Source organism: Peromyscus leucopus, chromosome 23, assembly GCF_004664715.2.
Source record: "Peromyscus leucopus breed LL Stock chromosome 23, UCI_PerLeu_2.1, whole genome shotgun sequence".
NCBI classification, from domain to species: domain Eukaryota; kingdom Metazoa; phylum Chordata; class Mammalia; order Rodentia; family Cricetidae; genus Peromyscus; species Peromyscus leucopus.
In genome coordinates, this window is record NC_051082.1 from 27254705 (window position 1) to 27279115 (window position 24411).

Below are 24411 nucleotides of genomic sequence, written 5' to 3' on the forward strand. Positions count from 1 at the left end.
CTAGGAGAGGGGTTTAAGTCTCCCTAACCACTGTCATTCTGCTCCCTTGTGAGTTTCTTTGGACAGTCCTTCTTTCTGCCTACCCATTTCTGTGGTTCTCAACAAGAGGAGAAAATTCAAGTCCTCACTTATGTGTTTATTTGAGACAGGGTCCTACTATGTAGCTCTAGCTGGCCTGGAACTTGTTGTGTAGACCAGGCTGGCTTCCAACTCACAGAGATCTGCCTTCCTCTGCCTCCCAGGTACTGGGATTAAAAGCATGTGCCACCATGCACAACTAAATATGAATTTTTAAACAATTGATTATTATTTTATGTACAATGATATTTGGCCTGCAGGGATGTCCAGATCCCATTTAATGGAGTTACTGACAGTTGTGAGCTGACATGTGGGTGCTGAGAATTGAACCCAGGTCCTCTGGAAGAGGAGCCAGTGCTACTAACCTCTGAGCCACCTCTCCCTCCACCAAATAAGAAGTTTTTAAAGGCTTATCTCTGTGTGTCTGCTTGTCTATCTGTGCACCACGTGTGCAGTGTGCTTAGAGGCCAGAAGGGGGCACTGGGTCCCCTGTAACCATACTAATAGACTGTGAGGAACAGCCCCATATGGGTGCTGGGAACTGAACCCAGGTCCTCTGCAAGAGCAGCAAGTGCTCTTAAGTGCTGAGCGATCTGTCCTGGCCGGGCCAATTTTAAAGAAGTTATTTGGGACTGAGGCTGTAGCTCAGTTGGTCCAGTGCTTGCCTGGCATGAGCGAAGCCCTCAATTCCATCCCCGGAGGGGTAAGAGGAAAGGGTGTTGCTGAGACGGCTCCTAACTCCATGCCCAACCCTCCCTTCCATCCTTCACATCCCACACCCTGAGAAGGAGGCCTTTAGTTGCTTAGCAACTGGCAGAGCCTTGGAGAAAGGACCCGGAAATAGCTTAGGAGGCGGTTCCCTCTGTTAAGATAGAGGTCGTGTGTGTGTGTGTGTTGTTGTGTGTGTGTGTGTGTGTGTGTGTGTGTGTGTGTGTGTGTTCTACTTTTGGCCCAGCACGGTGTCAAGGCTTATTGTCTCCAAACCATGCTGCCTTCTGCTCACGCCTAGCCCACAAGAGAACATGGCTGCCCGGAGAGCTAATTTTCTGTGTCACCTTGGACAGTCCTTGGGGCAATGTTTTCAGAACAAAGAAGAGGTAGTCTTATTGAGACTACCCCCTGCAATGTTAGCTTTGGAAAAGTTACCCAGACACAGTGGAGACTGAGAACTGCCCCTGGTGTGGGACGGGAGTGAAACCTGGAGAAACCCCCATTCCTGAGGGTCGATATGGCTTCAGGACTCGGGGCTACGAGCCTGCTGGCTGGAGATGCTGCTTAGACGTTAAGCACTTACCTGGCAGGCACCAGGACCTGGGTTTGAATGCCAGCATTGCAAGCAAACAAAGAGGCTGAAACTGGGCTGGAGAGATGGTTCAGCAGCCAAGATAACCTGTCTGTTGCTCTTACAGAGGAACCAGGTTCAATTCCCAGCCCCGACATGGTGGTTCACAACTACCCATAAACCCAGTTCCAGGGGATCCGACATCCTCTTCTGACCACCTCAAGCACCAAGCAACACACGTGGTGCACATAGATACATGCAGGCAAAACTCTCACACATAAAAGGAATAAGTCTTTATTTTTCAGTTTTTCCAGACAGCGTTTCTCTGTGTAACCACCCTGGCTCTCCTGGAACTTACACCATAGACCAGACTGGCCTCAAACTCACAGAGATCCATCTGCCTCTGCCTCTCCAGTGCTGGGATTAAAGGTGTGTGCCACCACCGCTGGGCTAGGAGTAAGACTTTTTTTTTTTTTTTAAACAGGGTTTCTCTTTATAGCCCTGGTTATCCTAGAACTCTCTTTATAGATCAGGCTGGCCTCAAGCTCAGAAATCTGCCTGCTTCTGCCTCCCTAGTGCTGGGATTAAAGGTGGGCACCACTGAGCTGGGCAGTGGTGGCGCACACCTTTAATCCCAGCACTAGGGAGGCAGAGCCAGGTGGATCTCTGTGAGTTCAAGGCCAGCCTGGTCTACAGAGCGAGATCCAGGACAGGCACCAAAACTACACAGAGAAACCCTATCTCGGAAAAAAAAAAATTTAAAAAAAGTGGGCACCACCTAAGCTATATATATAAAAGCTGAGGCTATAACTCAGTGGCAGACTGCTTGCTTGTCATCCAAGAAGTCCTGGGTTCAATCCTAGCACCAGAAAATATTTTTTTTGAAATTTTGTATTCATATTCAAAAGCAAGGTGTGGTGGCACAGGTCCTTAGTCACAGCACTTGGAAGGCAGAGGCAGGAAGATCTCTGAGTGAGGCCAGCCTGATCTACAGAGGGACTTCCAGGACAGCCAGAGCTACATAGAGAAAGAAAGGGAGGGGGGAGAGAGGGAGAGGAGAGGGAGAGAGAGAGAGAGAGAGAGAGAGAGAGAGAGAGAGAGAGAAGAAGAAGAAGAAGAAGGAGGAGGAGGAGGAGAGGAGAGGAGGAAAAGGAGAAATTGATGAACAAAGAAAGAAATTTGTATTCATGTATTTATTGGGTTGTGTGTGGAGGTCAGGACAATTTGCAAGAGTCGGTTCTCTCCTTCCATCATGTGTGTTCTGAGCTTTGAACAAGTGCCTTTACTGTCCAAGTCAACTGGGACTGGTGGGACCACCAGTGTGTAGAGTGCTTGCCTAGCATGCACAATGTCCTGGGTTCCATCCCCAGCACCACATAAGCCGGGTGTGATGGTGCGATGCCTGTAAGTCCCAGCACTTAGGAGACCGAAGCAGGAGGACCAGAAGTTTAAGGTCATACTTGACTTCATAAGAGTTGGAGGCCAGCCTGCGCTATAGGAAACCTTGTCTAAGAAAAAAAAAAGAAGTAAAAACAAACAAAAGATCTAGTCTGCACCCACCCACTTCACATATGGGGAAAGACGAGCGTGAAATACGTTCATGTCCTGAAGTGACGGTGCCAATCTGTCACCCGCCCTCCCTCTACAGCCCGAGAGCAAGCGGATTAGAGCCGGGAGGGGGCCCTAAACCCCCAGGATTAAGTCGTATAGAGAAAGCTCAGCGGATGGCCCAGAGGTGACCACCCCGCTTTCTGTTTTGTCTGTCCCGCAGGGCCTGCGGCCGAGGACCGCTGTCATGTCCTCCACCGTGAACAACGGGGCCGCCGGCATGCCATCCCCGCCCGACGCCGCCAACGGCTTCCCGCAGCCCGGCGCTTCGTCCGGGACCTGGCCGCGCGCGGAGGAGGAGCTGCGCGCCGCCGAGCCCGGCTTGGTGAAGCGCGCGCACCGGGAGATCCTGGACCATGAACGCAAGCGGCGCGTGGAGCTCAAGTGCATGGAGCTGCAGGAGATGATGGAGGAGCAGGGGTGAGTGGGGCGGGGCGAGAGGGGCGGGGACGGGGGAAAGATGGAATGGAGGGGAGGTCAGGCTACGTTCAGGACTGGATGCTGGAGCTGTCAGAGGCGTGGCGGGGCGTGGCGGGGCGGGGCTAGGACCGGGAAGGGTAGGGCCTTGGTCACGCTACCCTCTGGGGCTTGAAGCAGCAGGGCGGGGCAGAGACAGAATAAGGGGCGTGGTTGGATGTAGTAGGCGGAATTAGAGAAGGGTGAGGCGGGGCGAGACTGAGTACTTGGTGAGGAGGAGCCCAGAGTAGGGCCGTGGTTGGGATGTGCTCTGGGCACGGTGAAGAAGCGGGTAGGGCGGGACTAGACAAGGAATATGGTTGGCATGTGGTTACGATGGGCATGGGCAGTCTATGCAGCGGCTCTGACCAGGGAATGGTCGGGCACAGTGCCCAGAGGCTGGGTGAAGAGGGAGAGGCGGGACTAGGCAGAGTGTCCGGCTGGGGAGAGACGGGATGAAACCAGAGTAGCAGTGTGGGTGTAAGTGGTTGGGCTGTGCTCTGGAGCTTGGTGGGAAAGGGCGGAGTAGGGGTGTGGCTAAACTCTCCAAGGGGGCATGGACAAGTAACAGTCAAGCTTTGTATTAGTCTGGACTAGATGGGGCTGTGGCTGGAGTGTGATGTGGTGAGGCGGGGACATGGGTGTGATTGTGAACTTGGCCGTGGTAGAGTTGTGTCCAGGGACTCGGTGTGGCAGGGCTAGAGTGGGCCTGGGCAAGGTAGGGTGGGGTGTGGACGGGGCCGGGGGGAGGGGCTAAGACAGGGATGGGCATGTGTGTGGGTGCACCCCGGAGTTTGGTACACCATCAAGGGTCTTGGCTGCTCGAATTGAGGTAACCTGACCTGAATGAGGATGGAGCTGTGCCCAGGTTATTGGTGCAGCGGGGTGGGCATGGCCGAGACCCGGACTAGGCAGGGAGGACCTTGCATGGTGAGTGGCTCAAGAAGCTAGATTGGGATGTGACCAAGGCCTGATCAGGCTTGTGACAGGTCCCGCGTCTGAGGAGACTGACTGAAGGTTGATCTAAGTCTGCAGTGCAGGTGTGGGCGGGGCCAGAAAAGGTCCGGCAGAACAAAGGCAGGGTTGGAATAGGGTGGGGGTGTTCAGGGTGCCTGGGTTGGAGCCTAGGGCTGACTAAAGAGCACTGGGAGCCAAAAGCCTAATCCAGCAAGGAAGCAGAGTCTGAACCAGCTAAGTGGAGCCAGGAGCCCAGCCCACCCTTCATTTATCCGTTAGTTCAGACGACTCAGAAACTGTCTCTGAAGCTCTCTATAAGCTCCAACTCACAGAAGCCACAGAGATGCGTTCTCCGTGCCCCAGATCTATGCAGTGTCGGGAAAAACATATAAACACAAATGACAACTCAAGGCCTCCATTTCCGCAATCTATAAAATGGGTAGAGATGCCGAACCAGGCAAGAAAACACGAGGGTCCTTATGAGTATCCAGGCTTCCTGTAGCTTCTGCGAAGTCGTCATGACCTTTAACACCGCAAGCTGAGGTTTCCCCTTGAACTAGTCACTGCGATGAATAATGCTGGGCTCAGAAGTCACTCCTGTCCTCAGTCACACACACACACACACACACACACACACACACACACACACACACACGATCGCACAGACACACAGGCATACACACAGGCACACACATGCACTCATGAATGCACGTACACACGCTTGCATGCAGGCTCACACACGTGCATATAATATAAATAATATAGACACAGGATCTCACTACGGAGCCCTGGCTAACCTGGAACTTGCCATGTAGACCAGATTGGTCTCAAATTAGCCAAGATTCCCCTCCCTGGCTCTGCCTTCTGAGTGATGGGATTAAAGGCAATCACACCTGACCAAAAATATTTTTAAATAAATGAAATAAACTTTAAAATCTTTAAAATACATGGTTTATAAGCATACAACGACAAGCTGATGGCTTCTAGGTCCGAAGACATTGGCACTTATAGACACTTCAGTCAAAAAACAGATCTTAAGCCTGAATATGGGCACCTGCCTAGGACCTACAGGCTCTGGAGAGAGCCCTTGGCACTTATAATAGTGAGAAACAGCTTCCAAGTTTCAAAAAAAAAAAAAAAACTCAGATCTTGGGCTGGGGATGTGACTTGTTTGGTGGAATGATTGCCTAGCACGTATGAAGCCCTGGACTATGTTCCCAGCACCACATAAAACCGGGTGATGGGATGCATCACTCTCTCATCCCAGCTCTACAGAGGCTAAAGCACCAGGATCAGGGATTCAAGGTCGTTCTTGACTACACAGCAAGTTTGAGGTCAGCCTGGACTATGTGAGACCCTGCCTCAAAAACAGAGACCCAAGACCAGAGATGGGAGTGCACTGCCTTTAATCCCAGCACTCAGAAGGCAGTGACAGGTGCATTCTCTGTGAGTTTGAGGCCAGCCTGGTCTACAGAGTGAGTTCCAGGACAGCCAGAGCTACATAGTGAGACCCTGAAAAAAGTAATAAATAAATAAATAAAAAGCTCTGAGCTGTTCAGTTATGAAGTTGGAGTTCAGAGCTCCTACTTCAGTGGACTTACAAATACCCATAGCTCCAGCTCCAAGAAGTCTGCCGCCCTCTTCTGGTCCTCTGTGGGCACCTGCACACACAGGTGTGCAAATTCAGACACACACACATTTTTCAAAATTAAAAAAAAATTTAAACATTCTTTAAAGGAAATTATGTTTTGGATGCCACAGCATGGCAGACAGGGTGGCAGGTCCTGGGACACTAAGCCAGAGAGGGAGATAAGACTTCCCCTCTAAAATTCTGAGATAGTGCAAAACATAGACAAGTTAACAGGTAGTTACTGGAACATGAACCATTGCCAGGATCCTGGAGGTACCAGTTACTATGGAAATCATCAGCTGATGCTCCATCTGATGCTGTTATCTATTGCTGGTTGTGTCTTACCATCTGCAAGGAAACTCACGAAAACGACAGGATCCCTATAAAGTTTATTAAAAAACAGGATAATTGCACTTAGAGAGCAGTGCGTGAAGCGGGACTGACCTCCACGTAGAATGCTGGGGGCATGTCTAGTAGTCATCAGGCCAATGAACTGGTGTGTGCTACAGTCATTGAGGGCGAGGGCGCTAGCCTGTGATTCCAGAGAGTCACGACCACAAATGAGCACTGAGACCATGACTATTATGCAGTGCAAGGAGAACGGGGCAGGAGAACATGAGCAGGGCGAGAGACCAGCTTGGATTACAAGTGAGTTGCAGGCTAGCCTGGGCTATACAGCAAGACTCTGTTATTAAAATAAATAGAGCAGCCGGGCGTTGGTGGCGCACGCCTTTAATCCCAGCACTCGGGAGGCAGAGCCAGGCGGATCTCTGTGAGTTCGAGGCCAGCCTGAGCTACCAAGTGAGCTCCAGGAAAGGCGCAAAGCTACGCAGAGAAACCCTGTCTCGAAAAACCAAAAAATAAAAAAATAAAAAAAATAAATAAAAAATAAAATAAATAGAGCTGGTCGGTGGTGGCGCACACCTTTAATATCAGCACTTGGGAGGCAGAGGCAGGTGGATCTCTGTGAGTTTAAGGCCAGTCTGGTCTACAGAGCGAGATCCAGGAAAGGCATCAAAACTACACAGAGAAACCCTGTATCAAAAAAACAAAAGATAGATAGATAGATAGATAGGTAGGTAGGTAGGTAGATAGATAGATAGATAGATAGATAGATAGATAGATAGATAGATAGATAGATGGGTGGGAGGGAGGGTGGATGGATGGATAGATAGATAGATAGATAGATAGATAGATAGATAGATAGATAGATAGATAGATAGATGGGTGGGTGGGAGGGAGGGTGGATGGATGGATGGATGGATAGATAGATAGATAGATAGATAGATAGATAGATAGATAGATAGATAGATAGATAGATAGATAGATAGAGGCTGGAGACATGGCTCAGCAGTTAAGAGCACTAGCTGTTCTTCCAGAGGACCTGGGTTTGATTCTCAGCACCCACACAGTGGTTGTTGCAGGGGGTCTGTTGTCTTCTTCTGGCCTCTTTGGGCACCAGACACACATGTGGTTCACAGACATACATACAAGTGAAACACTCATACATCAAATAGTAACTAAAACTTTTAAATGCTTGTTAGATGGGCCTAATAAGCAAGGAAAAAGGAGAGAGAGAAATATAAAATACAGAGAGAGGAGAGGAGGAGGAAGGGAGGGAGAGGGGAAAAGAAGGAATGAGGAAAGAGGGAAGGAAGGGTGGGAGGAGAGGAAAGGAGGGGACTGAAAGCAGAAGGTAGGATGGGGAGGGGAGGGGAGGGGGGAGACAGGAGGGAAAGGACACATTGAGAGAGAATAACAAAACTCTACCAAAAGAGCAATTGCCAACGAGACCATGCACTGTGACCAAGCGCTGGAGAGTGGGTGGGAGTGAGCTGAAGGAGTGACCTAAAATTAGCAGCAAAACCTTCATGGTCCCTGTGGCCCACAGGTACTCCGAGGAGGAGATCCGGCAGAAGGTCGGGACCTTCCGGCAGATGCTGATGGAGAAGGAGGGAGTACTGACCAGGGAGGACCGGCCTGGGGCCCACATGTGAGTATTTGTCTGGGTGACAGAAAGGGAGGGGGCATCTCACGCTGCAACTGGGTGCCTGGGAAGCTTGTCCGGATGTGCCATTAGGGGCTGGGGTGAGCGAAGAAGAGACTGTGGACTCTGCCCACTGGAGGCTCTGGCCTGGCCTATTTGCTGCCCACCTGGGTCCTGACTATGGGTCAGCAGCAGGAGGGCCCAGATCTCAGAAAAAGGATCATGGCTACAAGCCAGGGTGCTTCTGAGATGTTCAGACCCCAACATTGCCACTGACTGAGAGTGTGACACAGGCAAGCTACAAGTGAGTCTGTGGGTTAGTTACTCCCACCTGTAAAATGCACTCCAGAGTAAGCATGTGACGCGCCCTAGATTGTAGAAACCCAAATGCTAAGGGGCTGGGGTGTGGCTCGGTGGTAGAGCCCCTGCCTAGAATCCCCCAGTGAGAGGCTGGGGTGTGTCTCAGTGGTAGAGCACCTGCCTAGAATCCCCCAGTGAGGGGCTGGGGTGTGGCTCAGGGGTAGAGCACCTGCCTAGAATCCCCCAGTGAGGGGCTGCAGGTGTTGTTTGTGGTAGAATGTTTGCCTTGAACCCTCCAGTGTGGGGTTGGGGCTCAGCATTAGAGCACTTGCCTAGCATGCTGGAGGCCCAGCATGGGAAGAAAAAAAAACCAAAACGTGTAGAAAACGGTGCAGGTTGAGTTGGAGAGGTGGCAAAGGGTAGCCCACCCCCATGCCTGAGAGTGTACTCAGCTAATCCTATGGGGTACAATCAGAGGGTGACCCCCTTGCTAATGGTCCTTACCCTCCCCAGCACTGAGGCTGTGTGAGGGGGGGAGGCTCCTGGTCTTTCTCCCGGTCAGCTCAAGAGCAGGTATCTTCCTGAGTGCCCCAACTTCCGTCCACTTTTGTTCCACAAAAACCTAATCAGTGATTCCAGATTCTGAAACAGAAGGGTTGTCGTGCTACATAGTGAGTTCAAGACCAGCCTGGGATACTTGGGAGGTAGAAACAGGCAGATCTCTGAGCTAAAGGCCAACCTGGTCTACAGAGAGACTTCCAGGACAGCCAAGGCTACATAGAGAAACCCTGTCTCAAAAGAAAGAAAGAAAGAAAAGAAAGAAAGAAAGAAAGAAAGAAAGAAGGAAGGAAGGAAGGAAGGAAGGAAGGAAGGAAGGAAGGAAGGAAGGAAGGAAAGGAAGGAAAGGAAAGGAAGGAAGGAAGGAAGGAAGGAGGGAAGGAAGGAAGGAAGGAAGGAAGGAAAAGAAAACAGTTTTTAGCCAGTCAATGGTTGCTAGGGAATGAAGAGACATGTTGCTTTTGTTTTAACATTTATTTACTCTGTGTGTGTGTGTGTGTGTGTGTGTGTGTGTGTGTGTGTGTGTGTGTGTACATACATGCCAGGGTGTACTTGTGGAGGTCAGAGGACAACTTCTGGGGTCTAGTTCTCTCCTCTCACCATGTGGATGCTGCAAATGGAACTCAGGTCATCACTCTGGCAGCCAGTGCCTTTACCCACAGACTCAATTTTTTTTCCTTGGAGCTGGAGAGATGGCTCAGCAGTTAACAGCACACTCGCTGCTCTTCCAGAGGACCAGGGTTCAATTCTCAGCACCCACATGGCAGCTCACAACTGTCTGTCACTCCAAGATCTGACACCCTCACACAGACGTACATGCAGGCAAACACAGATGCACATAAAATAAAAATAAATAATTTTTAAAAACATTTTTTAATGGTGTAGCCACTGGTAAGGCACCCATGCTTCTGTAAATAATCCCTCAAAATGGTCCTGAATGCAACCTTAATGAAACTCACTGGGTCACCAAAAAGGACAGATACCAGTGGCTGGAGAGATGGCTCATCAGTTAAGATCCAGAACTGCTCTTGCAGATCAAAGTTCTGTTCGCAGTCCCTTTGTTGAGCTGCTCACATCTGCCTGTAACTCCAACTCCAGGAGATGCCCAGTGCCCTCTCTGATCTCCTCAGGCACCGGCACACTTGTGGCATACATGCATGCAGGCACACACACATAAATAAAAATGCCAAATCCTATTTAAAAACGGTTTCTGGACCTCTGTAAGCTGTTAATAGTTGCTAGGGGAAGAGACACATTTTCCTTACTTCTTTTTTGTTTGTTTGTTTGTTTTAGTTTTTTTTTTTTTTCCAAGACAGGGTTTCTGTAGCTCTGGCTGTCCTAGCTCTGTAGACCAGGCTGGCCTCAAACTCTCAGAGATCCGCCTGCCTCTGCCTCCCGAGTGCTGGGATTACAGGCATGCGCCACCCACCTCCCGGCTCTTTTTTTTTCTTTTTTACATTTACTACTCTGTGTGTGTGTGTGTGTGTGTGTGTGTGTGTGTGTGTGTGTGCAAGTATTCATGGAAGCCAGGAAAGAGCATCAGATCCCCTGAAACTGGAGTTTCAGGCAGCTGTAAGCCACTTAACATGAGTGCTAGGACCCAAACTCGGTCCTCTGCAAGAACGGCAAGTGCTCTTAACCACTGGGCCTTCTTTCCAGCCTGACTTTGAACTTGGCTCTAGGTTCAATAAGAGACTCTGACTCAAGAAAATACGACAGAGTGATAGAGCAAGACACTGATGTCCTCCTCCTACACCCACCCACACATGAACACATACACCACACACATATACACCACACACACTCACACATAAAATAGCAGTGAAGGCATAATAATAGAACTGCAACAACTACACCCAGCAGTGCGGGCCCACCCAAAGGCTAGGCTGTCCGTGGTGCTGAAACTACGCTTGCTGTCCTTAGGCCTGGGGTGTGCAGCTGGAGGACAAGGGTGAGGAAGACCTTGCATGGTCTGGCCACATATGCACCTGGAATCTGAGCCTGTTTTCACATCTTTGATGTGTAAGTGAGAGTGATAGACACTCCAGACATCTGTCAAAATCTCTAAGTCCCAGGATACCATCCTGGCGGCTGGATCCCAGCTGCACCACACCCCAGCTGTATTGACTTGAGCAGACCCTTGACTTCTCTGGCTCTTCATATCTTTATATTTAAGATGAAGGTACTAATGCCCACCTCATAGGCTAGCCCAGTGGTAGAGCACTTGCCTAGAATCCCCCAGGGAAGCGCTGGGGTATGAATCAGCCTAGACTCCCCCACCCCACCTCCAGTAAGGCTCCTGAGGGTGTGGCTCGGCTGTAAAGCCCTTGTGTAGCATGCAGGAGGCTCTGATTTCCACTCCCTGAATGAGGAAAACATAAAGGAATACAGTGTGAGGATCAATAGCTGGCACACTGCAAACACACATCACTCCTAGGTGGCCACTGCCGTCATCTACGTATACTGCCAACAATACCATATGCTCAATTATCTTTGACTTCTGCCTGGCTGTCTCCATGCTGCCTACCAGCTGCCGACTGCCAGACACCATACAGCAGCCCCCAGTCCCTGAATTTATGCCTAGGCCTTCAACCTTGACCTTCCACGAATTATAGACTACTGTTTTGGGGGCATGTTTTCTACTACACAAACATACCCCAGGCTCCCAAATTTGGAAGCTCCTATAGTTAAGCAACAAGAGTAGGTGGTTGGAGAGTTGGCCCAGTGATTGGGAGCACTTGTTCCAGAGGACCCAGGTTCAATTCCCAGCACCCACATGGTGGTTTAGAGCCATTCCTAACTCTGGTTCCAGGGGATCTGGTGTCCTCTTCTGACCTCTGTGGGATTAAAGCATGCACATGGTGCACATACAGACAGGCAAGCAAGACATTTACATATAAAATAAAATAAATACATCTAATTTTTAAAAATGTAAACAATGGAGACATGCCCAGAATGAAGGGCTCCACCCTGAGAACCTTTGGGGATCATTAGGCGCTCACCTTGGTTTCACAACAGAGACAGCATCACTCCTAGAAAGCGATCCCTCCTCACCCTTGGGTTAACAGACTGACTTGAGTGATTGTTTCTCATGACGATGGTCTCTCCAGACTGACATCGGACTATTATGCTGCCACCATGTCTAGAAATGACCCTGCAGAAGTCAGAAGCCAGGAAAAGGCTTTTGACAGAGAACAAAATATGATCAGGTGCTGTTTGGAGACGTTTCCCTGGAAACGTTGGAAGATGAATCCCTTGGGAGCACTGTGTGTATTTTTACCTTTCCAGATCTGTGGTCAAAGTATGAGACACAGACAACTGCATCGGAGGTTTAATTCATGGCAGAGGAAACATGTTGAAATAGATAGTATACATCACTGCAGCCAGAACTACTAGCAGAGAGACAGGGAAGGAGAAAGGGCAAGACAAGTCCATCAAAGACATTCCCCACAATGACCCACTTCCTTCAGCTGGCCTCACCTCCCAAAGTTCACGACCTTCCAAAAGCCTACCTATTCATAGTTTGATTTGTTTATTTACTGAGGTGTGTGTGTGTGTGTGTGTGTGTGTGTGTTAGTGTGTGTGTGTGTGTAAATGTGCATGTTCCATGGCATGCATATAGAGGGTAACTTGCCGGGGTCAGTTCTCTCTTTTCATCATGTGGGCACCAGGGATTGAACTCAGATCATCAGACTTGGCAGCAAGCGCCTTTACCTTCCGGGCCATCTCACCAGCCAGACACTCTGTTTAAAAAAAAAAAAAAGAGGGAGTTTCATGGTTATATAATATAGCAAAGTGTTTGGGAAAGCGGGCTTACAGAGGCAATGTTTACAAGCTACTTTCTAACACAGTGCGAACAAAATCCAGTCATTTTCTCAACACGTCTAATTTTAGACATGGTGTGACCTCCCTGTACCTCATCATTTTATCTGTGAGACGGGAATTTTAATGATGGTTCCCATGTCAAAGGCTTGTTCTGAATACTCAATGATTAAATGAGATAAATACATGGAAAATGCTCGCAATACTGTCTGGCACCCGGAGTAGCAATTATCGTAATAGCCATAGGATCAATGTTTGCCCCGCACTTCGAGGCCTGAGATAAAAGAATGCAGGCCTGATTCTTCCCTGGTCCCGTGTAAGGCCAGGTGGCATGGTGGCTGAGTGGATGAGCAGAGAAGGAAGACCCTTTGGCCAGAATCCCACCACCATCTCGGCTCACTCCTCTGCTGCTTGGTCCATTATGCTCCTGGCCAGTGGAAAACAAAGTTAAGCAAACAGTGTCGGCATACCGGCCCGTGAGATGGCTCAGTGTGTAGAGGTGTCTACCACCACGCCTGATGACCTGAGTGTGATCCTTGGGACCGATGTAGTGGATAAAGAAAAAAAAAAATCCAGCAAGTCATCCTCTGACCTCTACAGGCACATTGTAGCACACATGCTCACACCACACACACACACACACACACACACACACACACACACCCTAAATAAATGGAACAAAAACTACACCCTCCAAAGTTTCTTTTTGATTAAAAAAAAAGGGGGGGGGCTGGCATGAAGACCAGCCAGTGAGAAACAATCTCGTGTGTGTGTGTGTGTGTGTATGTGTGTGTGTGTGTGTGTGTGTGTGTGTACATATGTGTGGAAGCCACAGATCAACATTGGTATCTTCCTCAATTTCTATCTACCTTATATTTGGTGACAGAACCGCTCACTGGCTGGAGCTCACCATTAGGCTAGACTGGCTGGCCAGCACACTCCAAAGATCCTCCCGTCTGTCTCTCCTCAGCGCTGGGATCACTGGAGCACATCCTTACCCTCGGCTTTTTACATGGGTTCTGAGATCGAACACAGGTTCTCATGCTGGCCTAACCAGCACTTTACTGACTGAACCATCTCCCCACGCCCCCTCTTGCTTTGAGTTCTCATGTAGCCTAGACTGGCCTCGAACTCGCTGACCTTCAACTCCTGATCCTCCTGCCTCCACCTCCCAAACGCTGGGATCACAGGTGAGTACCACTGCATCTGACTCAACACACCCTTTCACTTCAGAGCCTATGCTGGTCACCTCTATGGTGGGATGGTGACACTCCCATGCTCTCGTACCCATCCCCCTATCCCACAGACACGATGAGTTGACAAAAATGGATTTAAGAGCAAAACATGTTAGGTAAGTCTGGTGTTCAGCATACGAGGCCACAGCAAAAAGTAAAAGTTAAAACGTAATGATAAACCAGGAGGTGGTGGCGCACGCCTTTAATCCCAGCACCTGGGAGGCAAAGCGAGGTGGATCTCTGTGAGTTCGAGGCCAGCCTGGTCTACAGAGGGAGACCCAGGACAGCCAGGGCTACACAGAGAAACCCTGTCAGGAAGATGGCAGTCGGTGGGTAAATGCTTGCAGCAGAAGTGTGAGGAGCTGCATTTGGATTCTCGGCACTCAGAAAAGCCGTGTGTGCTAGCGTGGGTCTGCAAGCTGAGCACCAGAAAGGCAGGACCATGTGGCTCCCAGGGCGTCGCTGGCTGGCTCGCTAGTTCCAGCAGTGAGCTCCGGGTTCCGTGAGAGACCTTGTCTCCAAAAACTAAGGTGGAGGGGCTGGAGGGATGGCTCAGAGCACTTGCTGTTACTCTTGCAGAGAACCAGGCTTCGGCTCCTGCAGCCATAGGTTAGCTCACAACTGTCCGTAACTTCAGTTCCAGGGAATCCAACGCCCTCTTCTGGCCTCCACAGGCACTGCATGTATATGGTGTGCCTAGGCGGGCAACAATCATACACACAAAATAAACCTCTTTAAATAAAGTTGAGAGTTGTAGAGGAAGATACCCTGGAGATGGAGCCATCAGAGAAGGAAGCACAGACAAGGAGGAAGCAGCAGGAAGCGAGGGGTGCGGGAAGGGCATCAGCGGCCGACTTACCTGGGCAGTTACAAAGACCGGGAAGCTCCTGTATCAGGCATTGCCCAAAGGGAGCAACTTGATTTCGTAAATAACCTTCATCATGTTCAAGTCCGTGTCAACTGGAGCTCCCACCTCCCACCCGCTCACCCACAGGCTTCTTGTCCCGCCCCTACCTTTAGCAGTTTCGCTAAAGGCTGTGTTTTACACGTCAGGCATCTGTGTGGCTGAGGAGCTGTGTGGGCGGTGACGGACCTTCCAACTCAAGGGGGCTGGACATGTCAGTGGAGGGGGACCAGAACAGATGGGCGCAAGCCGCCAGCTTCACGATGAGGAAGAGCAGAGAGGTTTGAGCTAAGGGATGTGGGGGTGCTTGGGTCTGTGCAGGCAGGAGACTCACATTAGTCTCTCTATTCCCCCCCCCCCCCTTGAACAAGCCTCCCGAATATTTGTGTGGTGACTCCAAGGCTGTCAGGGACAGCCTGGTGTTTGCAAGCTGGATCATGATTATTGTTTCTGAATGTGCTAGGGATTGATTTCAGGGCCTCACACTAAAGAGATTTACCACTGAGCCACATCCCAGCCCCTCACTGGGGGATTCTAGGCAGGGGCTCTACCACTGAGCCTCACCCCAGCCCCTCACTGGGGGATTCTAGGCAGGTGCTCTACCCCAGCCTCACCCCAGCCCCTCACTGGGGGATTCTAGGCAGGGGCTCCACCACTGAGCCTCACCCCAGCCCCTCACTGGGGGATTCTAGGCAGGGGCTCTACCACTGAGTCACACCCCAGCCCCTCACTGGGGGATTCTAGGCAGGGGCTCTACCACTGGGCTACCCTCACAGCCATCTTTTTGCATTCTAGTCTGAGACCAGGTTTCCTCTAAATTGCCAGAGCTTATCTTAAACTCATTCTGGAGCCCAAATAGGCCTTGAATTTGTGATCCTCCTGCCTCAGCCTCCTGAGTAGCTAGGATGACAGCTGAGCCACTTTCCCTCTGGATCACATTCTTGAGACTCACCTAAGGGTTAGCTCACCCGATCATAGTTAGCTGCTTGCACGCCTCTTTGTTTGTTTTTCTGTTTGTTCTTTTATGCAGCCCTAGTGTCTGGATCCTTGCTAAGTAGCCCAGGCTGGCCTCGAACTCACAGAGATCCGCCTGCCTCTGCCTCCCGAGTGCTGGGATTAAAGGCATGAGCCATCACACATGGTTCTATCTTTCTTTTTAAAATATAAAATCAGTCTTCCAATTAATAAGTGCGTCTCTTACTGGAGACTTGCTGGCTTAGAATCTGCCTGTGTGGTACTGCAGATCAAGTCCCGGGTCTCACATGTGCTGGGAAAGCCTGACCCTGACCCATGGACCCGGCCTTTGGGGTTTTGTATTTTAAACACAGAATTTAGTTAGTAATTATTTCAAATTAATGACCTCACAGCTGATTTTATTTCATCTCTGTGTGTGTGTATGTGTGTGTGTGTATGTGTATGTATGTGGGTGGGTGTGTATGTGGGTGTGGGTGTGTGTGTATGTGGGGGTGTGTGTATGTGGGTGTGGGGGGTGTATGTGGGTGTGGGGGGGTGTCTATGTGGGTGTGTGCCAGCAGAGGTGATTGCCAGTCCCTTGACATGGTGCTAGAAACTGAACTCTGGTCCTCTGGAAGAGCAGCACACACTCTTAATCACTGAGCCATCTCTGCAGCCCTGGGTTTTTTGTTTGTTTGTTTGTTTTTTGTGTGTGTAGATATTCATGGCATATGCATGTGCATTCATTTATGCGAGCATATGCTCGCCCCCCTGTGTATACATGTCTGTGCATGGGGAAGCCAGAGGACAATGGAATGTGCTCCTCTGTTTTTCTCTACCTGAGATTTTTTGGGGCAGGGTATCTCTGTACCTGGGACTCACCACTTCCGTTGGACTGGCTGGAGCCCTGGGGCTCTTCCTGTCTCCAATGTCTACCTCTGGGATTACAGGTGTGTGCTACCATGCCTGGGTTTTTATGCAGGTGCTGGAGACTGGAACTCCAGTCCTATGGTTGTGGCTCAGCTATCTGCTGAGCCCAGCCCTCTTCTTACTCTCTACATCGATTTTGAGAGACACAAAGGGAAGAGAAAGGAGGGGCGGGTAGAGAATGCATATATCACAGCATGTGTGTGGAGGCCAGAGGACGTTTGCAGAACTCAGTTCTCTCCCTGGGGCTCGAACTCAGATCACCAGGCTTGGAAGCAAATGTCTTACCTCCTGAGGCATTTTGTCAGCCTTCGGTGGTTTATTTATTTAGTTAGTTAGTTATTGAGACAGGGTTTCTGGAGACTGGATCAAACTTACCCTGAACTTGCTGTGTAGTCCAGCAGACCTCAGACTTGCAATCCTCCTGCCTCCTCTTCCTGAGTGTCAGGATTAAAAGTGCGTGCCACCATGCCTGGGGTACAGCCTTTCTTCAGCCCCGCCAGTCTCCCTCCCTTCTGGGAAGAGGTGTCTGTGATGTATAAGCCAGCAGATGCCCCCTGCGAAGTAACCATTGCTGGAGAATGCCCCAGTCACGGCCCAGGCCTTTGTGTCCCAAGCTTCAGAAGGAGGATCTTCCTTAATCCTCTGCTCCAGGCCAGGGGATTCTCTTTTCCTTATAGATTCCTCATAGATAAGGCCCAGGCAGTCAGCCAGCACAGTCATTTCTGGATTCAAATCTGTCTTGAGAATCCCAAGCTGGTACCCTTGCCCTGGCCTCCCTCCTCTGTACAGGAAAGGGTGAGCTGTGTGTGGGCGGCCCCCAAGAGAATGGGTGTGGGTGTGGGTGTGGGTGTTCTGTTGAAGCCAGGGGACCTCCTCCACCAGCACGGAAGATGAGGAAGGGGGAGGGGAGGGGAGGGGCCACCACCCTGGAGCCCATCACTGCGGAGACAGGTCTGTGGAAGGTCATTTGTAGTCTCGTTCAGTTAAAAGGAAAGAAAGAAACTTGGGGCTGCCGAGATGGCACAGAGAGTCAAGGAGCTTGCAGCCAAACCTAGCAGTCTGAGTTCAATCCCCAGAGTGCACACGGTGGAAGTAAAGAGATGATGATAGCACGCTGTGGTCTGCCCGCCACATTCACAGGTGGGATATATAAGCCCCACTCCCACACATAAGTAAATAGATAAATGTTAAAAAAAAATAATGTTTTTAAGGAAAATACTCAAAAAGAAAAAAGAAAAATAGTCCAGTTATTTTTTAAAAGATTTTTTTTTTTTTTTTTGAGACAGGGTTTCTCTGTGTAGTTTTGGTGCCTGTCCTGGATCTCGCTCTGTAGACCAAGCTGGTCTTGAACTCACAGAGATCCGCCTGGGTGCTGGGATTAAAGGCGCCGCCCCACACCAGCTAAAAAGAATTCTTAAGCTGAAGAAGAGGCTCAGTCGGGGTCCTAATCGAGTCTCAGGTCACAGAGTGGTTTTAGGGACAGAGCCCTCAAGACAAGGGCTTCCCGTGAGTCCCTGAGGACCAGGCATCCACAAACCAGACGTCTGCAGCAGAGGATGCCTGGAGGTGGGAAGCTGTCAGCGGAGCCGGGAGCGGGACGGGAGATGGCTGACTCCCGCTGGTCCAAGCGGAGAGTCCTGAGATCCTGAGACAGATAGGGAGTGGATACAGACCTGGGGGCGGCGGGGAGCTGAAGCCCCCACCCTCACCCTCCGGCGCCAGCCGTGATTGATGAAGACAGCCGGCAGCTGGAGCTTCGAAGTGCAGAAGGCCTCTGGAGGCTGCGGAGGGGAGGGAGAGTGAGGAGAGGCTATGAATATTTCAGAAGCTGAGGCCAAGACTGGAGGAAAAGAGGAGGGAAGGGAGGGGAGGGGGTGGGGGGCGCTCAGGGATCTGGAGAGGCAGATGTCAGCGATGGGGGAGGGGCTCTTTGAAAGAGTAGGGAATGCAGCGAGGGAAAGGGAGGCCAGTAGGGGCACCGGGACAGGACGACGGGGCTGACCGTTACCGGGAGGAGACTTGGTGAGGGGCGAGGGGGGCTCAGTGAACCGGACGGACCTAATTGTGTTGTTGTTTGAGACCTCGTGTAATCCAGCTGGCCTCCAACGTCCCAAGTATCAGAGGATGACCTTGAAATCCTCATCCTGCCTCCACCTCCCAAGACTGGGGTTACAGGTGTGCCCTACCACACCCGGTTTAGGTCGCGTTGCGCAGGGAACCCAGGGCTTCATCAAAGCTAGGAGAGCACTCTACCAACTCTGCATTCCCAGTTCTTTGGTTTGGTTGATTTGATTGTGTGTGTGTGTGTGTGTGTGTGTGTGTGTGTGTGTGTGTGTGTGTGTGTTTTACTGGGCATGAAACCCACGGCTTCCTCATAGGCCAGCGCAATACAGCTGAGACCGCACCCTCGAAGCTGCATTCCCAGCCATTTATTTCTTGTTTGTTTAGTCTTAGATAGGTTGATCGGACAGGCCTTGAACTTGAAATCCTCCTGCTTCAACATTCTCAGTAGTTGATGTAACAGGCCTGCGCTACCAGGTTTGGGTTTCTTTCTCTTTTGCAAAGCACTGCCTCGGAGTCTGGGTTACCCAGCTCTTCATCAGACCCTCCAGGGTCGGGGATGGCAAAGCGAGCCCCCGGTCTGCAAGCACAGCCCCCTTCCCCCAGCCGCATGTAAGCCAGAGGACATAGGCCAGGCCATGGCGCCATGCTCAGGCTGCAGCAGCGGAAGGCCATTCTTCGGAGGCGGATGGGCAGCATCTCTGTCTCTCCTTAGAGTGGCAGAGACCCCGCGGAGGATGGACGGCTTGGAGCCGGGCCTAGAGTACCCACCCTTCGATGAGGACGATGGCCCGGTGGATTGCGACTGCCCGGTCGCCTGTTACCGCGGGCACCGGGGATACAGGTGAGCGGCCGCCGCGGCGGAGGGGAGGGCAACCCGGGGCCGCCTCCCTCACCGCCCCCGCCGCCCCTTCTCGCCCAGGACCAAGCACTGGTCCAGCAGCTCCGCATCGCCCCCTCCCAAGAAGAAGAAGAAAAAGAAAGGCAGCCATCGGAGGAGCCGGTGAGAGCGGCGCATGGTCCTAGGACGAGGCGGGGAGGGGCCGTGGGGACACAATGGCCACAGATGCTGCACTTGGGGTCGGCGAATTTAAACCAGCCCCACCCTGGTGAATCCCTAGCCTGCAGCCTGGCCCCTCCACCTCTCAGCCCCACCCATTCGCTAAGCCCCGCCCCGCTCTAAGCCCCACCCCCACCGGGTATGACCATCCTCCCAGGGTTCAAGGAAACCCCATCCCAAGTGTGGGTGTCCCTGGGAAAGGGGTCGTTACTGGCCCTCAACTACAACTCCCCCATTTCTATGTCCTCCCCCTCCTCTGTCCTGAGGTACAAGCTGGGGCCACTAGCTAACCGGGTCCATCTGTCTGTCCTTTCTCTCTGGCATCCACCTTCAGCAAAAAGAGGAGGCTAGAGTCAGAATGCAGGTCAGTGATGGGAGGACAGGAACGGGGGAGGGGGGCTGGGGCGCAGGGTGGGGGGACCTGTGGGTGGGAAAGAACGCAGGGCCGTCTTCCACTCAGGGGGCTGAGGTAGGACCATGAGTACAAGGCTAGCCTGGGCTACACAGCAAGTCCTGTCTCCAAAAAAAACAAACAAACAAACAAACAAAACATAGCCAAGCGAACAGTCTAGTCAAGTCGGCATGTCCCAGAAGTCGGTGAAAGACCCTGACTCCGATGGTGAGGTGGCTCGGCAGCCAAAGGGACTGTAACCAAGCCTGATGACCCGAGTAGAGTCACCAGGACCTCCCTGGTGGAAGGACGGACCTTTTTCAAAGGTTGGCCTTTGAGCTCCGCCCATGCACCATGTCAGGTGCACACACACACAATAAATAAAGACATGTGGTTAGTACCTCATAAATGATATCCAAGGTTGTGCATCTACACACACACACACACACACACACACACACACACACACACGACACACACACACGCACGCACGCACACGCACACGCACGCACGTATGCACAATTAGGAAAGGTGACTAAGGGACAGGTAAGTAGTATCAATTTTAGAAGTCTTTGCCAATCCAGTCCGTGGGCTTTCTGTACAGGGTCATTCTGTACAAGGAGCTCCGGACTTCATAGCCTGGGGACCTCTTCCCGGTTTCCTTACCCCAGGCCCCTTCAGCCACACCCATCCTGTCCCCTCCACCCCCAGCTCACTAGTGACCCCCCTGTGTCCACAGCTGTGGGAGTGCTTCCCCCCTGCGCAAGAAGAAGAAGGGTGTAAAGAGGCACCGCAGAGATAGGTAATACGCCCCCTCCTCCCCACCCCTCCTCTCCCCACCCCCCTGCAGCCTGTCTCATTCCCCGGGCTCAGGCCCTGGGCTGTGCCCCTCGGGGGCCATTCCTAGGAAAACTCAGAAGAATTTGTCTATCACCCCACAGGTCTGATTCTGGGTCCCGGAGGAAGAGGCGATACAGGTGAGCTGTGTTTTCCTGAGCAAGCACACAGGGGTGGGGTGGGGGTCCCCGAGTCCTGTCTGGCTCCATCCTTCACTCCAGGGGTTCTTTCACTTATGCAAATGGGATGGAGGACAGGTCAGCCTTTGCCTGCCTCAGTTCAGCTTCCATGTAAAAAAAACCAAACACCCAAATTTCCAGAGAGAACTAACTGCAAGTCCTAATATGCCCTCTTCGAAGGTGGAAGCATCAGGACCCCGAAATGCAAGGAACCGAGGCAGGCCAGGACGAAGTATTTCTGTGAAGAGGGAGGCTCAGTGGGTAGATGGGGTGGCCAGACTGGAGCTGGAGGCGGAGTTTCTGGCATATAGACTGTCAGCCCTCTACAGAGCCGGCTGTCAGGCCTGGTGCTGTACTCAGGGATGACGGAGAAGAGGACCCGGCAGGAGCTGGAAAACGCAGTATCGGGAATCAAAACCCTGGGAGCTAGACTCCCTCCCCGCAGCCCTGACTAGGGACAGAGTCTTCAGGCTCTCCCCTTGGCAGAATTTACCAAAGGCCGTTTGTACCTGGTGGTGTGGAGGCCTAAATAATTTTCATCTTACCCTTCCAATTTTCTCCATTTCTGTCCGCCTGCTCCCTCCCGGGATGGAAAGCTAGCATGGGCCTCTTCTGCCCCCTAGTGGCCACCATCCTATGTACAGCCCCCTATGACCAGGATTGGACCTATAAGCCAGCTAGGACTTCTTACCGTGAAACTGAGGCCCAAAGCAAGCGGAACCCCTCCATCCCAGCCTTTTCCTAAATTTCTGTGTTTGTTATATTTGCTGGGATTTGAAAGGATTTCGTGGCATCAGAGAAGTTGCTACATGGGGAGGAGAGGTGGAGTGAGATCCCATGTTTACATGGAAAGCAGAAGGTCACAGACCGGGCATGCGTTGCTTGGTGGTAGAGGGACCACTTAAGTGTGAAGTCTATGGATTCTACCCCAGCACCGCATGCATACACAGCCCTCTGCACGAAGCCTGTTGGGTGAAATGGGCAGATCCCTCTCAGCCAGGTGGAGGGCTAAGAGAAGAGCAAATGGAAGTTCCGTATCTGAGCTCAGCTGGGCTCCAGAACTCTCGGGGCACTCTGGTGCCACAGTGCTCATACTTGGTCTCTGCTTCCTGCAGATCTCGAAGCCTCAAGAGCAAAAGAAAAGAGAGAAACAAAGAACGCAAGAGGTAAGGACACCCCACTCGCCCCTGCCCCAGAAAACCTGGCCTTTTAGCACCCCAAAACCAACCTCTTGAACTTACCTCGAATCAAACCTCCAAGGGCAACTTGAGCTAAAAAGGACAGCTCCCTAATCATGCCAGACAGACAACTTACAATGTGCTGAGGACCCCGTGTGAGCCAGTGGCCACTTAGGACTGGTGGGGCCTAGGCCCCTTGGCACCCATCCATCCTTCCTGCCCTTTGACCTCCTTCACACACACACACACACACACACACCATTCTAAGAAGACCAGGTGAGAGATGAGATGGTCTTTAGAAGTTGGGGCTGTCCAGGAAAAGACACTTACCCTTAACTCTCAGAGATGACTTTTGGGGACCCTACACCCAGCCCCAGCTCCAACCCCATTCAGGTAAAAAAAAAAAATTTTTTTTGTAGAAGACTGTGCTGGGGGGTGGGGCTGACCCCGCAGTGACCTTCCTCTGGTACTTACACCAAATCCCTGAGGTCAGGCCAGGCAACGCCATGGTCAAGGTAGATAACATTTCAGTTCCGGCTGACTCCCCTTGCCCACACCAGGCCTCACACTGAATCCCCAGGCCGAAGGTCTCACCACCGCAGCAGCATCAGTTCCCACAGCCCTTCGATGACCTCACACTACAGCGATTCCGGATCACCCAGCAGGTAGGCTGAAGCCGTGGGTGGGCTCAAGAGGTGATGCTTGGAGGGGGGGGGCGGGGGCTGGAGATTTATCCCCGATGATAGAGTGCTTGCCTGGCCAATCTCTGGGCTTGACCCCCAGGACTGCATAATCCAATCGTGGTGGTGCACGCCTGCGCGCCCAGCACTTTAGAGATGGAGATAGGAGAATCAGAAGTTCAAGGTCATTATGACTAGATGTAGAGTTGAAGGACAGCCTGGGCTACACGAGACCCTGTCTCAAAAAAAAAAAAAAATGTCGTTAGCTCAACTCGGGGATGGAGGGGAGGGTTGCGTCCCTAAGCGCTGGGTGCGGGGCCAGTGCCCAGGACCAAAGTTCATCAGCCAGAAGCCAGCTGATGCCCACCTGGAGGAAGAGCCTAAATGGGAAGTCAAGGCAGTGCAGGGCTACCTCGCTCGGGTTGCTCTCTCCGTGAAAGCGCGAGGTGGGAAGCAGGCCGCCTGCAGAGGGGGCGTCCCACGCCGGCTCCCCCGCCATCCCTCCGCTCCCCCAGGCTGAGCCCCAAGCATCGAGGTGACGGGCGGAAGACGGGCAACCAGCGATCCAGCGGGAGCCGGTCGCCGTCCCCATCGGGCGGCAGCGGATGGGGGTCGCCCCAACAGAACGGAGGCAGCAGGCAGCGGAGCGGAGCGCACGGGGGCCGCCCCGGCTCGGCGCACAGCCCGCCGGATGTACGTACGCTTGGCTTTGCGGAGGGTTCGCCACTCCGCTTTCGCGGGCTGCGCCGTGCGTGCGGGATGGGGCCCGGGTAGCCGGAGGGGCCGGGGGGGGGGGCGTCGATGGGTCCTTGGGTGACCCGACCCAACACTCTCTCCCTGCCCAGCCCTCCTCCGACCAGTGCTCCGCAGGGGCATTGGGTGCCGAGAGTCACATGGAATGCTCCGTTGGGTGTCGGTTGGGTGTCGCTCCCACCTGGGCCTGGTGGTCTGGTGAGGGGTTAGGGGTGGGGACCTGCAGGCCTGGGCCGCTTTCGTGCTTGGCAAAGCGAAGGTCAGACGAGGCCTGACCGTAGGGAGAGTTGGGAAAAGCCGCTGGGGATGAACCGAGGTTTCTTGCCTCCCGGGAACAGGCGTGGACAGTAAACACGTCAGTCAGGAACTGGAGAGAAGTGACTCAAACGCCAGCGGGTGTCACGTGACATCCAAGCCCTTACCCCTTCTCTGAGTCCTGCCCTCCCTAGCCCCTCTCATTAGCCCGGTCCACTTCTCTTGGGGCCTGTATTTGCTTCTTTTGTACTCGGCTCCAGCACTGCCCAGTTCGGACCAGTGTCTCAAACCTGCCATCCTCACTTCCCGGACTTAT

General features: G+C 52.1%; 1 protein-coding gene across 1 annotated transcript in view; it reads left to right on the plus strand.

The window, feature by feature from the left end:
* Positions 1 to 24411, plus strand: part of Srrm3 (serine/arginine repetitive matrix 3) — a 69879-nt gene that overhangs the window by 29581 nt on the left and 15887 nt on the right. Inside the window, 10 exon segments of the mRNA XM_028894396.2 lie at positions 3132 to 3388; positions 7903 to 8004; positions 19478 to 19606; positions 19685 to 19765; positions 20157 to 20186; positions 20953 to 21015; positions 21155 to 21190; positions 22345 to 22395; positions 22968 to 23072; positions 23603 to 23780. Of these exon segments, the coding sequence (XP_028750229.1) occupies positions 3156 to 3388; positions 7903 to 8004; positions 19478 to 19606; positions 19685 to 19765; positions 20157 to 20186; positions 20953 to 21015; positions 21155 to 21190; positions 22345 to 22395; positions 22968 to 23072; positions 23603 to 23780 (1008 nt within the window). The 5' untranslated portion in view covers positions 3132 to 3155.